The sequence below is a fragment of the Nelusetta ayraudi genome, unplaced genomic scaffold (assembly GCF_046127955.1).
Source record: "Nelusetta ayraudi isolate G7.1 ecotype Tasmania unplaced genomic scaffold, CSIRO-AGI_Nayr_v1 ptg000074l, whole genome shotgun sequence".
NCBI lineage: Eukaryota > Metazoa > Chordata > Actinopteri > Tetraodontiformes > Monacanthidae > Nelusetta > Nelusetta ayraudi.
The window spans coordinates 167,810-180,033 of record NW_027466124.1 but is presented as its reverse complement, the minus strand read 5'-3'; the positions used below and the strand labels follow the sequence as shown (position 1 = coordinate 180,033).

At 44.5% G+C, this 12,224-nt stretch overlaps 1 protein-coding gene across 6 annotated transcripts; it reads right to left on the bottom strand.

Moving 5' to 3' along the window:
• Positions 1-199: 199 nt before the first annotated feature.
• Positions 200-12,224, bottom strand: LOC142899598 (transmembrane protease serine 13). 6 transcript variants are annotated; one of them, XM_076043259.1, is made up of 13 exons: positions 12,085-12,224; positions 11,316-11,809; positions 10,836-10,940; positions 10,248-10,735; positions 8,654-9,206; positions 3,545-3,637; positions 3,176-3,310; positions 2,794-2,959; positions 1,833-2,011; positions 1,532-1,627; positions 981-1,126; positions 715-870; positions 200-300 (listed from the first exon to the last, which is right to left on the bottom strand). In XM_076043259.1, exons 5-13 carry the CDS (start codon positions 9,102-9,104, stop codon positions 223-225), a joined length of 1,500 nt encoding a protein of 499 aa, XP_075899374.1. In that variant the 5' UTR covers positions 9,105-9,206; positions 10,248-10,735; positions 10,836-10,940; positions 11,316-11,809; positions 12,085-12,224; the 3' UTR covers positions 200-222. The 6 variants fall into 6 exon arrangements, with proteins under 6 accessions (XP_075899374.1, XP_075899375.1, XP_075899373.1 ...); XM_076043260.1 differs by lacking the exon at positions 11,316-11,809 and having other exon boundaries at positions 12,085-12,205; XM_076043258.1 differs by lacking the exon at positions 11,316-11,809 and having other exon boundaries at positions 10,842-10,940; positions 12,085-12,205.

Below are 12,224 nucleotides of genomic sequence, written 5' to 3'. Positions count from 1 at the left end.
ACACTGGCAGGTCGACTCGCACTTTGTGTGAAAAGCATACCGAATGAGGATGAGGATGGATGTTCAAAGATGGATGTCTGGATTAAGCTGTTTCCCCCATATTATGAGGGTCTAGTTAACCGATAACGAACCGATAACGTTGCACATTGCTTTCTATGTTTAAAACCTCAGACACTCATTGAATGAAAAATGACACAATGAGATGAAATATTGTTTCTTCTTTTATTTATGAAGGGGCAGCTCTGAGGATGTGTCAGTCATTGTTGCAGAGGTGGTCGTTTCCACTTGTCTTGGTTTGTCCTGTGGCAAAGACAGAGAAGTGATGGAACAATTGGGGGCAAAGTATTTGTGCATTTTATTGTTAGGACACCTTCTGGCAAGAAAAGAAAATCAAAAAAGTGATAATAAAAAAGAAGAAGAAGAAGACAGAGGGCTTGCTGTAAAAACTAAATCACCCTCATTGTGCTTGGAAGGGCAATCAGGTTATGCTATAAAAGTTACGAAAACATTTCACTGCACAGCTTGAAAATTATGTACCCAAGAATGGCCCAGCTATAACTTCTGCACGTCGCGAAACAAAACCAAATCAGCATATAAAACAGCACAGTTTCACGACACAGCTGTGGCGGATGATAAAGTTCAAAAACTAAAACTCTGGCTGAGTTACACATCCTCACACCGAAGAATAGAGAGCGCAGCGGTGTCATAAAGTACCTCGATATGGCTTTCAACCCAGCGCACCAGCTGGGTCACTCGGCTGTAGACGCCGGGTTTATTGCGCCGACCGCAGCCCTCTCCCCAGCTCACCACCCCGGCCAGCCGCCAGTCGCCGCTGGCCGTCTCACACACCAGGGGCCCGCCACTGTCCCCCTTTAAAAGGGTCAGAGAATCAGTTTGCATCCATATGACGGACAGATCGCTCAGGTTTGAGTGGAGCTAATTATTGTCACATGTACGTGTCAGGTGGGGGGTGTGCACACCTGGCAGGAGTCCACTCCCCCTGCTCCAAGGATGCCTGCGCAGATCATCCGCGGAGTCAGGTGCACGCCGTAGACACTGGCGTGGGAGCAGGCGGACTGAGATATGACCTTGACCTGAGCCTGCCGCAGCTCGTTAGTTACGAAGCCTGGCAGGGAGAGAACGTAAAAGAGGAGAATATAAAATAAGGGGAAAATAAAAAATAAAGGATAAACGATTCAGACAGGCTGCAGCCAACAATTCCGACGACATCTGCCATCAGAATTGGCAGCTTCTGCAGGCCTTTTAGTCTGCTGAGTGAAGTGTAGTTTTTTTAAATGACCTTCCGTAAATTTGAAAAAGTAAGATATTATGTTTTTGTTGTATATCAGATCTTGTATGTGGGTTTTAGGATCCCACCATCCAGTTACTAATTATCCCGCTCTCTGTTATGGGTTGTTTATAAGTGCCTGCATCTCTGCCTCCACCGTTAATAGGTAAAAGCAGTCACTTGCAGATTTAAATAGGAGCAGATTGCAATGAAGGTGCTGGATGGTTTATTTTGGTGCAGCACCTCCTTCGTGGACGTATCCCCAGCCTGTGATCCAACAGGCTGCCCCCACAGGAAAGGAATCGGTTGGACCGGGCAAACAGACCGGCCGCACCCCACCTACAACCAGCACTGTGTTAGTCCAGCTTGAACGAGGAAGAAGTCACACAGCTATAAATGTTCCTGCAGACACTATGATTCACCGTACATGTTCTGCATGTCTTCCTCTTCTATTACATAACATTGTCACATTTGAAACTGATTTATTTTACAAAGAACGATCCAGCTACCTGCCCCACCCGGGCCACATCGCTCCTCCTCTCACCCGTCAGGTCCATGTCAGTGACGGTGTGCAGCAGACCCACGTCGTAGTCGTTGTTGTACTTGTTGAAGCGCGGGTGAGGGATCACCTGCAGCGCTCGGTGGTGTTTCCCCAGGCTGATGTCTGCGATGCTGACCGTGTCCACCACCACCAGCCAGTCCCCCGCATCCAGCATGTTGTTCCTGCGGGACACACAGCAGGCCGTGTGTGTGTGTGTGTGTGTGTGTGTGTGTGTGTTTGTTGAACGACCATTTAAAATAAAGCATGCAAAAAACAATAGAAACATTTTTCATGTGCATTATAGTTATTTATTTTGAAGCTGCATTCCGATCTGGGTGAACTCACATAATGCAAATGCCAGAAAGCGCCGCTGCCTACCGCCAAATGCAAACATTTTTCTCTCATCAGCAAATTCCATGTGATGAATCTGATCGGCCTTTATTTTTTTCTGATGCCCCAACTTGACCTCACGTCATTGTTTCTTATTGCTCTCGAACTTTCCACACTGTGGGCTTGCATTTGTTTTCTGTTCCATTTCAAGTGGATCGCTCCCTGTAAGAATGTTGCACACTCGGCCTTTAAACAAAGATTTATTAACCCAGAAGGAAATTGTTGCTCCTGTCTCATTGTCTTCCTCCTTTTGGATCAATAAAATTCTGTTTGTCTTACTTTGCCTTTTTTTCTTTGGATTTACAATAACTCAATCTTTAAACAGCTTTCACTCTAAATGTCAAAACAAAGCCAAACTTATGGATGTGCTCTATATTTGAATCTGTTGGCAAATGCAGTTTTGTTGCTTTGGTTGTGTAAAATCTCTAGTTTAAATCGACACTGTTTATATCACTAAACAATACACTTTCTCCCCTGTATTTAACCTTGACTTAACTTTCCCCCCTGAGACAGACTCCCCTGACTGCTGCCCCCGCCCAGCTGCCCCTGCTTCCACATATTATATCACTCTTACTCCACAAAGCAGTGGGCAGCGGTGACGACCCAGCGGGGGGAGACGACGGACCCTCCACAGACGTGCCTTCCCCTCCAGTGCAGGCTGACCTGCCACCCCCACTCATCCTCGGCCGCCAGCGTCCCCCCGACAATACGCCGGCCGTCGCCAGCCAGAAGTGAGCAGTCTGTGTGTGATAAGATAAGCAGCATGATGGAACTGAAAATATTGCGGTTTATAACAGTTTTATTATTTTACTGCAGCAGCTGGATGAGGATTCCAGTAAGTCCCCACTTGGCTTGCACTTTAACTTGCGGTCACAGCGAGCCAGAACCGTTGGTAGATGTGCAGAAATACACTTTGAGGGTAGTGGAGAATTGGTTTAATGAAACACATTTGTCACCTGCTGTGTTGTTTCCAGTCTGATTCCCGGGATTCTTTGGCAGGAAGGGCAGCAGAGTGGGAACGCTGCAGTTCCCCTTCAGGCCACAGAGAGGAGCCAAGTCGCTCGGTTCAGGGGCGAAAACCAGGAACTTGACTGATTTTGAAGAGGGAGGGGGGGAAAGGCCACTGAGGTGAAAGCTAAAATCAGTTCACGCATGGGAAGCAGTTTAATCACACGACTGAGTGCCTGTGTAATTGGATTGTTTGGTTATTGAACCAAAGTTCAGACCAATGAGACAACTGTTGATTTTAACACAGGGATTATTTAAACACAATTTCCGGAAGAGCGGCAACTGCAACATACCCAGATGACAAGCACACAGGTTACCTAGGAGAGCAGAGGTGATGATGAGATGGACGAAGACGATAAAGCCGACGACCAGCAGCAGTTCACGGCAGGAACACACTCTTGCCTCTGGGTCTGAAAATATACAACATACAGTATGTAATGCATGCACAAACAGCTTCTTATTCTTTCTTCTTTTCCTTTTTCTGGACTAAAATCACTAAAATAAATAGTAATTGACTTATTGATGCTGCAGTACCATTCTTTTTTAATAATTCTCTTTAATAATCCTCTGCAGTCCCAAACACTAGACGGCTTCACACTGGATTTTCATTAAAACAGGGCTCATTGGTGAAATGTCTTGGCCTGAATTGGACTTTGCAGCAGCGTGAAGACAAGTTGATAAGGACCTAACAAGCACTTTCTGAAAGAAAAAAATATCATGTTTGATAGTATTCAATTAATAATGCAAACTGAATTGCCAATGTTGAATCTTGATTTTAAGGCTAGAGTTGCACGATCCTTCACTTCCATAATGCCAGTCTGGCTTTGAGACATCATAATCACCTAATTAAATCCCACCACTGGCACCCAGTTCTTCTTTATTAAGATCTTGGGCCAAATACCTAATTATATTTTTACTTCAGCTTGCAGAACTGGGCTTCACGGCACACTTTCATCTCTGCTCGGCAGAGGCTTAACCACGACACACAAGGGTGAGACGAACACTGGACTGCTGCTGACTTCCAAACCACCGGAGATCTTCTAAATAAGATTTTCAACAGGCACCGACGGCAGCCACACGCTCCTATGGAGCGCATGTCCAAAAGGCCCCGTGGCCTCACGCTCTGCCATTGCATCACTTGCAAAGTGAAGCTCGGTCACCGAACCAGACCATTTTATTTTTGACTGGAGGTGAATTTCAACCGCATTTCATCAGGCGTCGGTTCTGTTGTGTTGCCGGGTTTCTAATCTGTTTTCAGCCAATTTTCCACACAGGTCATGTACGAACAAGTCAGGTTATAAAATGCTTATGAAATGGCAGCGGAACAGGCAGCCAGTTGCAACTCTTGGAGGCTGAAATAGGGACCAGAAGGTCCCTTGAACCAGCTGGCAATCATCTCAGCTTAGTCTGCCATGCAAAACAAACCATTTTTATACAATATGTGGAAATGAATAGTATTTGTTATCATGAAAAAAACATTTTTTGTTATATTTAGATAACAAAATAATAAGTAGTATTTACAAGGAAAATACAAAATAAATACACGCTCATTCTTGACTTCCACAAACAAAAGACTGTGACGATCTACTCTGGGATTACAGTTCTCTCTTCTCGTGTTGGCCTTCACGTAGGAAAGATGTTCATGTCACCCTAAAGAGCCAAACACAAGGTGGAGAAAGAAACCGCCTTACAGGAACGGTGAGTGTTGCTAATCCCTTCCTAAAATTAAAAGTAAGACTCTACACGCCAGCCGGCGAGGCATTTAAAGCCGAGCTGCCGCTGAGCCTCTGCAACCTCATAACTTGGATAATCAGCAAGCTGCGTTCAAGGCTGAGAGGATTCGAGAGACAAAACACAGCCGTAATTTGAGATGATGAAGGAACCTGAACGAAGCCCCTGGTAGGCATCAAATGTGAAAGAATAAATAAATCCATTTTATGCCTGAGTGACTGATGACCAGCTGAGACAGGCGAGCGCTGGGGCCAGTGTGGACCTTTTCACTGGTGTGCCATTAAAAAAAACAAATGAAAAAAAACAAAAACAAACCCTCACAGCAGCAACTTGGATAATGAGTTGGAACTGTCGCGAAACAGAGTGGCCAAAACATGAAAGAACGCCAACGAGCAGCAGCCTTTTGACACCGTTACTTCAGTGAAGACGGAGGATGAGCTGATAAAGCGTGATTATCCTCAGCGACGTGCCCAAGGTTGACCAGCAGCGGATTAGCCAAAGAAACAAAACCGCACGCAAAAACAAATAGGAAAACAGAAGAGGAGGAAAAGTTGGATGCTTCCAAACACTTTTGATGTCAAGAGTGGAGCTTATCACGAGGTAGATAAAACTAACTAAGTCACAGAGAAAGCACATTTGTTTCTTTGTTGCTCTTCTATCTATATCTGGACACACAGGAAGTTCAAGACAAACAATGTTAGGAAGAAGAAAAAAACAAAACAAACAAAAGACGTGAACTCATTAGATAGAGGAATGAGTGCACAGACGCACCCAAACAATGACAAATGCAACACAAAACCTTCCTGTCATGCTAGCAAAGAGGCTATAAGCAACCTGGTTGCCCTGCACGTACTGCAAAACAAACCGGCTCTCTGCACTGAACCTGCATTGGGTTGGTGACGCTGTCAAGGGACAATGCAAGTCCCGAGCATTGCAGGGGCGTGAGGAGAAGTACAGATGCAGGGGGCGCTGAAAGGTGGTTTTCTACTCCAGATGTCATGATGTCGCATGATGTTCCGAGCAGAGCAAAGTTTGATTTTATTGAAGTTTAATTCCCTGAATGTCAAGTGTATGAGCTTCAGAGGGCTGAGGATGGGTTTCTGCGTAATAATAGCACTAAGGCATTTTAACCAATCAATCATCAGTATTTGAGTGCAAGGAACTCTCTTGGTAAATGGCTGATATCATTGCCATTAGTGTTCTAAATTTCTCCTCTCTCCCTCAATTTAGGTCCGGGACTTTGGATGACTGCTCCGTTGTCTTGAGGAAGTGCATTAATGAGCGCTGCTTTTTTCCATGGCCAGGCTGAGATATAGCACACATTAAGAGATCGTTTTCAGAAATTGGAGAAGTGTGCACAGCAGACCAGGAGGTTTTTCAACAGAGCCATTTACGTATCTGAAGTGTCAAAAGAAGCTTGTTAATACGGTGGCATATTTATCATACTTTTTAATCTCGGGTGCGAAAATGGGGCAGGAGTCTCTTGGCAGCGATGAAGCCCAACCGACTGTGCTGACAGTGAAGAAGCACAGTTAAGCAGCAGGTCAACGTCACTTTTCTTCAAGTCAATTATTTTTGGAGGAGAATGTGGCAAGGCGGCGAGGGCAATAATCATGCATGTAATAGTCCTCTTTCTGAGTTCTTTGGAGACATTTAACCTCTGGATCAAAGGTGAAACTTCTTCAGTGTTGCTGCCAACAACTCCAACTCCTCTGGACAAACTGCTGGACGTTATGGACAATGCCAGCCATCCCCCCCCTGCACATCGTCATCAGCAACCGGAGGAGTCTGTTCAGTGATAGTGTCGGACCAACAGGCTCAAGAACTCCTTTCTCCATCATGCCATCACTCTCTACAACTCCTCACTTGGGGGGAGGAGGAGGACAGAGAGTGCTGAGGGTAGTGGTAGGGAAGGGAGGTGGCCATTATTATGTATATTTGTACAGATTTAGCGCTGTACAAAAAAAAAAAAAAAAGTTTATTATTATATGTATATCAGTAATTATTTATTATTTTATACCTGTGTGCCGCTATTTTTTTTTAAAAAAAATTTATTTTTATCTGTGTGCTTACATTTCTGTTTCCATCTGTGTGTGCTGCTACTGCTGCTGGAAGTCTTAATTTCCCTGAGGGAGTCATCCCAAGGGGATCAATAAAGTCTATCTATCTATCTATCTATCTATCTATCCATCTATCTGTCTATCTATCTATCTATCTATCTATCTATCTATCTATCTATCTATCTATCTATCTAACAAACGCACTGAGGAACTCCAAAGCCCAAATGTGAGGAGCATCCACATTTTGTTCACATTTGACGGCCGCTGCTTCTGACTGGTGAGTTTTCTCTCTTTAATTTTCAGTTTCGCAACACTGATCACTCATTTTCATTGTTTGCCAGAACAAGAGACGCATTAAGGTGCAGCTCATTCAACCAGGGAGCTGTGAATAGTGGCTATCTGGACCTGTAGTCATCCAGTGTATTGTCCTGCTCGTAACTAAAACCTTTCCGGGGTCTAACATGAGCCTGAAGCTTTGGACACGTTTCTGAAGAAAAGAGAGAGAGCCTAAAACAGCTTGTTTACTTTCTGTGTTTATGACCTTTTTTAAAACAAGCCTGAAAAATGTATCCTTGGGGATTAATTATACATTTGTGTTTGTGCATCAATTTGTTTTTGTTTTTTTCAGAGAGGCATTGATCTACAGCTTCCATTCACCACCACGACTAAAAGACTTGTTTTTTTGTTTTTATTTTTTTGCCTTGCATTTGTATTCTGGGCTTTGAGCTCAATGCCAGACACTTTCTGCGATGTTGATGAGCCTTTGGTAATTGAAGGTGAAATTCTGTCTCTCTGTCTGGTGTGTGATCCTGTTTAAGTTGATTGACTTTAATTTTTATAGACGTCAATATCTAATCAGTCAACACAGCCGGTAAGACAAACAACCTTGATTTGCTGCATTCACAAAGGAGAAAAAAAATAGACATTTTTAAACCTTTAGCCTACAAACATGTCATACTGTTGGTTACATGCTGAGAAATTTCTCTATAACTCACGCAAACAACTGCTTCGCTGTGTGTTTTGGCCACAGAGCAGCATTTCACTTCACTTAGATGCACTTATTTAAGGAATAGTCTGCAAACTTTGAACTGTGAAAGCACCGCCGGACTCGCATAGAATTAATCACTTGGGAACTCTAATTACAACCTTAATCACAGCATTGTACACCATTAATCTGAACCAGCTTCAGTGAGCAAAGGCATTCATTTCTCCAAACTTCCACTATCTTAATCCAAACGCTGGGAATTAATTAGTAATTTTACATCTATAAATAGTTTCCAATATATCCAGTCTGCCAGCTTGTCCTGGAGATAAACCAGCAAAGATCTCCGATTAAACTCTGTTTTCATGGGACTGCCTTTGTCCTCCATGAACAAAATATTTTTTATCTGACTGTTTTTGTTTTCATCTGAATGTGTTTTGTTTTCTGTCTTCAGGAAAATTGTAATGAAATGATTCACTTCTATTGTTTATGATAAGCACTTGCAGGGTTAGAAAGTAGTTTCAATCTTTTGTATCAGGCGTTTCAGGATGCAAAAAAACTAAATTATTCTCCCTGTCACCACCTCCAAAGTTAAACTGAAATCTAAATAACTGTCTTTTTCTATCTGTCCTGGATTCATTGACACAACATACCTGAGTCCATTTCATCACCGTCTTTGGCTAACGTGAGGCCCACTGAGCCTTCCTCCAGTGGGCCTCCGTCTGCCGGCATCCTGGGGTGAACTTCCAGGACATCGTCATCGGCAGCAGGCGGGAGCACCAGGCACGTCTGATCCTGGTTCCCTGAGGAACCGGAGCGAGCAGACAGGCTTCCTGCCAGTGGGAGCTGTGATCTTACTTCAGAAAGAGATGCCGCAGCCTCTGGCCGCGAGGTTCCACCGGCTGCAGAGAATTCACAGTGCGGCATGAGGGTGAGGACTGTGGAGGGGACCAGAGATGATACGCTCACCACTTCATGAGCAGATGCATTCTGGAAGGATGTAGATGACCAGTGCTGGAGGGACGGGTAGACTGACGCAACCACTGCCGTCTGTGCGACCGATGTGCTGCGCTTCTCCCGGCGGTCCTGGTCCTGCGAGTCCATGTTTACCAAGTTGGTGCTGGTGGCTGTTTGCGTCTGCGCAGTAGATGGACTGGACCGGGCACTGGACCGGGCGAGATCTGCTGGAGCTCACACATGGCTGAGCTAAGGGGGAAGAAGGGAGGGAGGGAAAGATGGAGGGATGAAGGGAGCATGAAAAAAACAAAACAAAACCATGAGTTGCAACATTCAGTACAAGTGATGCAAAGCAGAAGCAACAAACTATGAGTTTGGAAAGCACATTTTCATGCCAGCATCAGACAGAATAATCTCAAAGGTTTCCATCTGAATTCTTGATTATCCATTTAGCCAGCACCCAAGATTTGAGAGTAGAGTTGTGACAAAACAGAGAAGGAACTGCTGCAAGATGCTGTTAACACTAGAATGCTTTGGTAGAATATTAATAAGTAATAAAAGTCTGTTGTCTTCTCGCATCTACAGACAAGCGACTGAATTTTGAATACTTGCAATGATACTGATTATTAGAATAAGGACAGAGAACTGAACAGAAAAATCTTTTCTTGAAGGACGGCATGTTTTTGCTTTACTCCTGAGCGGCACGTGGCTATTGTTGCCTGTAAAGCCTTTGGGAAGCCTTTGTGCTGTTGCTGAAAAGCTGATGTGGTGACCAGATGAATGGTCCACTTGAAAGTCAGAGGAAGAGAAAATCTCGCGTCCCCTTTCAAACATGCCTCCTTTGGTTCTTCACCCGATGGATTCAAGCGGTAAACGCAAAGGCCGTCAGAAACATTCCGTGTGAGAGATTTTATATTCATTTGCATCATCGGTGAGAAAATGAAGGTCAACATCATTATTGGGGAACACTTTTTCTTTCTCGAAGATCTTGAGAGGAGGAATTTGACATTCGAGGAAACAGTGAACACACAAACTGAACCGTACAAAATGGTTTTAAAAGATCAAAAACATCTCATCGGATGCTGCTTCTTATGAGATGCACTGAATCAACTTTGAAACTGTAACAAACAAGGGAAGTGCGAGGAAGACGGCTCGTTGCCTGATTGATTCGTTTCCTCCTCCACGCGGCACGACTCTGGCTGTCCTCCCATCCTGCACACTGTCTATTCACAGACACACTCAACATTCCATCCAAGTTCTCCCACCCGCATGTCAGCAGTGGAGATTTACCTGTAACATCTCCTGGATCCCTCCTCCCTGCGTGTTGCCACCACTTCTTACAACCAGCTCACGGCGCAGCGTGGAGCGAGGAGCAGAAGAAGAAGAAGACGTCAGCGACAAAACGCCTGCTGCTCGATGGTCTTTAATCCCTCGTCATCCCCTGCTACTCTTCTCGGTTAACGTTCAACACGACATCCTCTTCACCTCGTCCGCCGCCACCTCTCCTCCTCTCTGGCTGAATCCATTAGCGACGGTCAGCGCGGCCGAGGCCCGCAGCGGTCAGGTCAGTAACGGATATGGCCCATTAAAAATGCATGGAGGTGCGATTCAGGGTTTAACAACAGAGGGTAACGTAAAGCCACTCCACTGCCCCCCACTCACAGGTGTTGTGTAGCATAAAGGCAGCCGGGACCTGACCCACTAACACAAAGTGGGTGGGCAGTAACGAAGATCCTAATGTGAAGAGGCATCGGCCACTATCCAGATCTTTTCCAGCACTTATTTTTTTTTTTATATATATATATATATATATATCATCCTATCAGGTTGCACGTTACTCAGGCGGTGTGAAGTGCTGGCAGCCGGAGACTCACTCACACTCACGGTGTCACTCATCTAAGGTTCAGGCCAAGGCTCTTCTTCACGGCAGGGTCAGAGTGGAGGTGACGGATGGAAAGTTGACATGGATTTTAAAATGAAACCCTAAAAAGAAGGAAAAGAGATTTTGCACTGTAAGGAAGTCAATTAAACAGTCTTGGCAGACCGACCTAATGTCATTCCTTTAGTTGGAGAAAATCAAATTTTCACTTCGAGGGTCAACTGATACATTTTATACTATTTATATATTTATACTATACTATACTCTTTTTGGGTTATGTTTTGCTTTGTATGATTGTATATCTGTTGTTGTTTATTGTAGTTTAAAAAAATAAATAAAAAAAAAACATCTGGCATCTATGTATGTGGCACGTGTTTCAATAAACAAATTTACAACAACAAAAAAAGAAGTCAATTAAAAACCCATGTATTTTCTATCGTGGCTTATCATGCACTCATTGTTGTCCTACATTGACCTACAAACACTGTGCCAGTGAAGGACTTTGCGCCTCCTCTCCTCGGTAGCTTAAAACCTGAGCGCAGAGCTGCAGCCTCCTCAAAAGTATCTGCCGGATAAAGCTTTTGGCCTGGGGTGACTCCACTGTTGGTGCCAGAGCCCTCATTCACTTGAGCGGCTGACTGACTGACTGACGAACCTGTTAGTCACACACACACACACACACACACACACACACACACACACACACACACACACACACACACACACACAGGCACAGACATACATACACACACACACACACACGCACACACACACACACCTGCTCCTCCTCCTGCACCAGAAGCTGACGCATTCAGTTTGTCAAGGAAACCAATTTGCAAACCAGAACTTTGGTCCATTTTTTCCACTGATGATACACTTGGACACTTTCATCTACAGGAGTGAGGAGGCGGAAGTCTAACCTCACCTCTTCTCACCTCTCCTCTCAGCAATATACAGCAGGCAGCACTCACTTCTGTACAGCCAAAATAAAGATAAGTACAGGAGGAGATTTAGAGAAAACAACACTCATAAATAAGGCGCCGAAAAACTGAATGAAGACGTCAGGCGGAGGCCAAAAGCAGCAGTCCGATAAATTTATTCACACCTAATCAAAATGAATATTTGACGCTTTGCCAGGCGAAGTTCCGAGGCGGAAAGGGAGGGAAAATTTGCGGCAATAACAGAGAGGAATCACAAGGGCGAAAAAAAAAAAAACAACCCACAGAGGAAACAACACATAAAAACTACCTGTGGAGAACTTGGAATGCATGGAGCACACGGATGAATAGGATGGGTTGCAACTGACAGTGTGGTGAAGGACGTGATCACATGGACAGGAGAGCTCACACAATAAGAGGTTTATCATCATCTGAAAGAAGAGAGAGGGA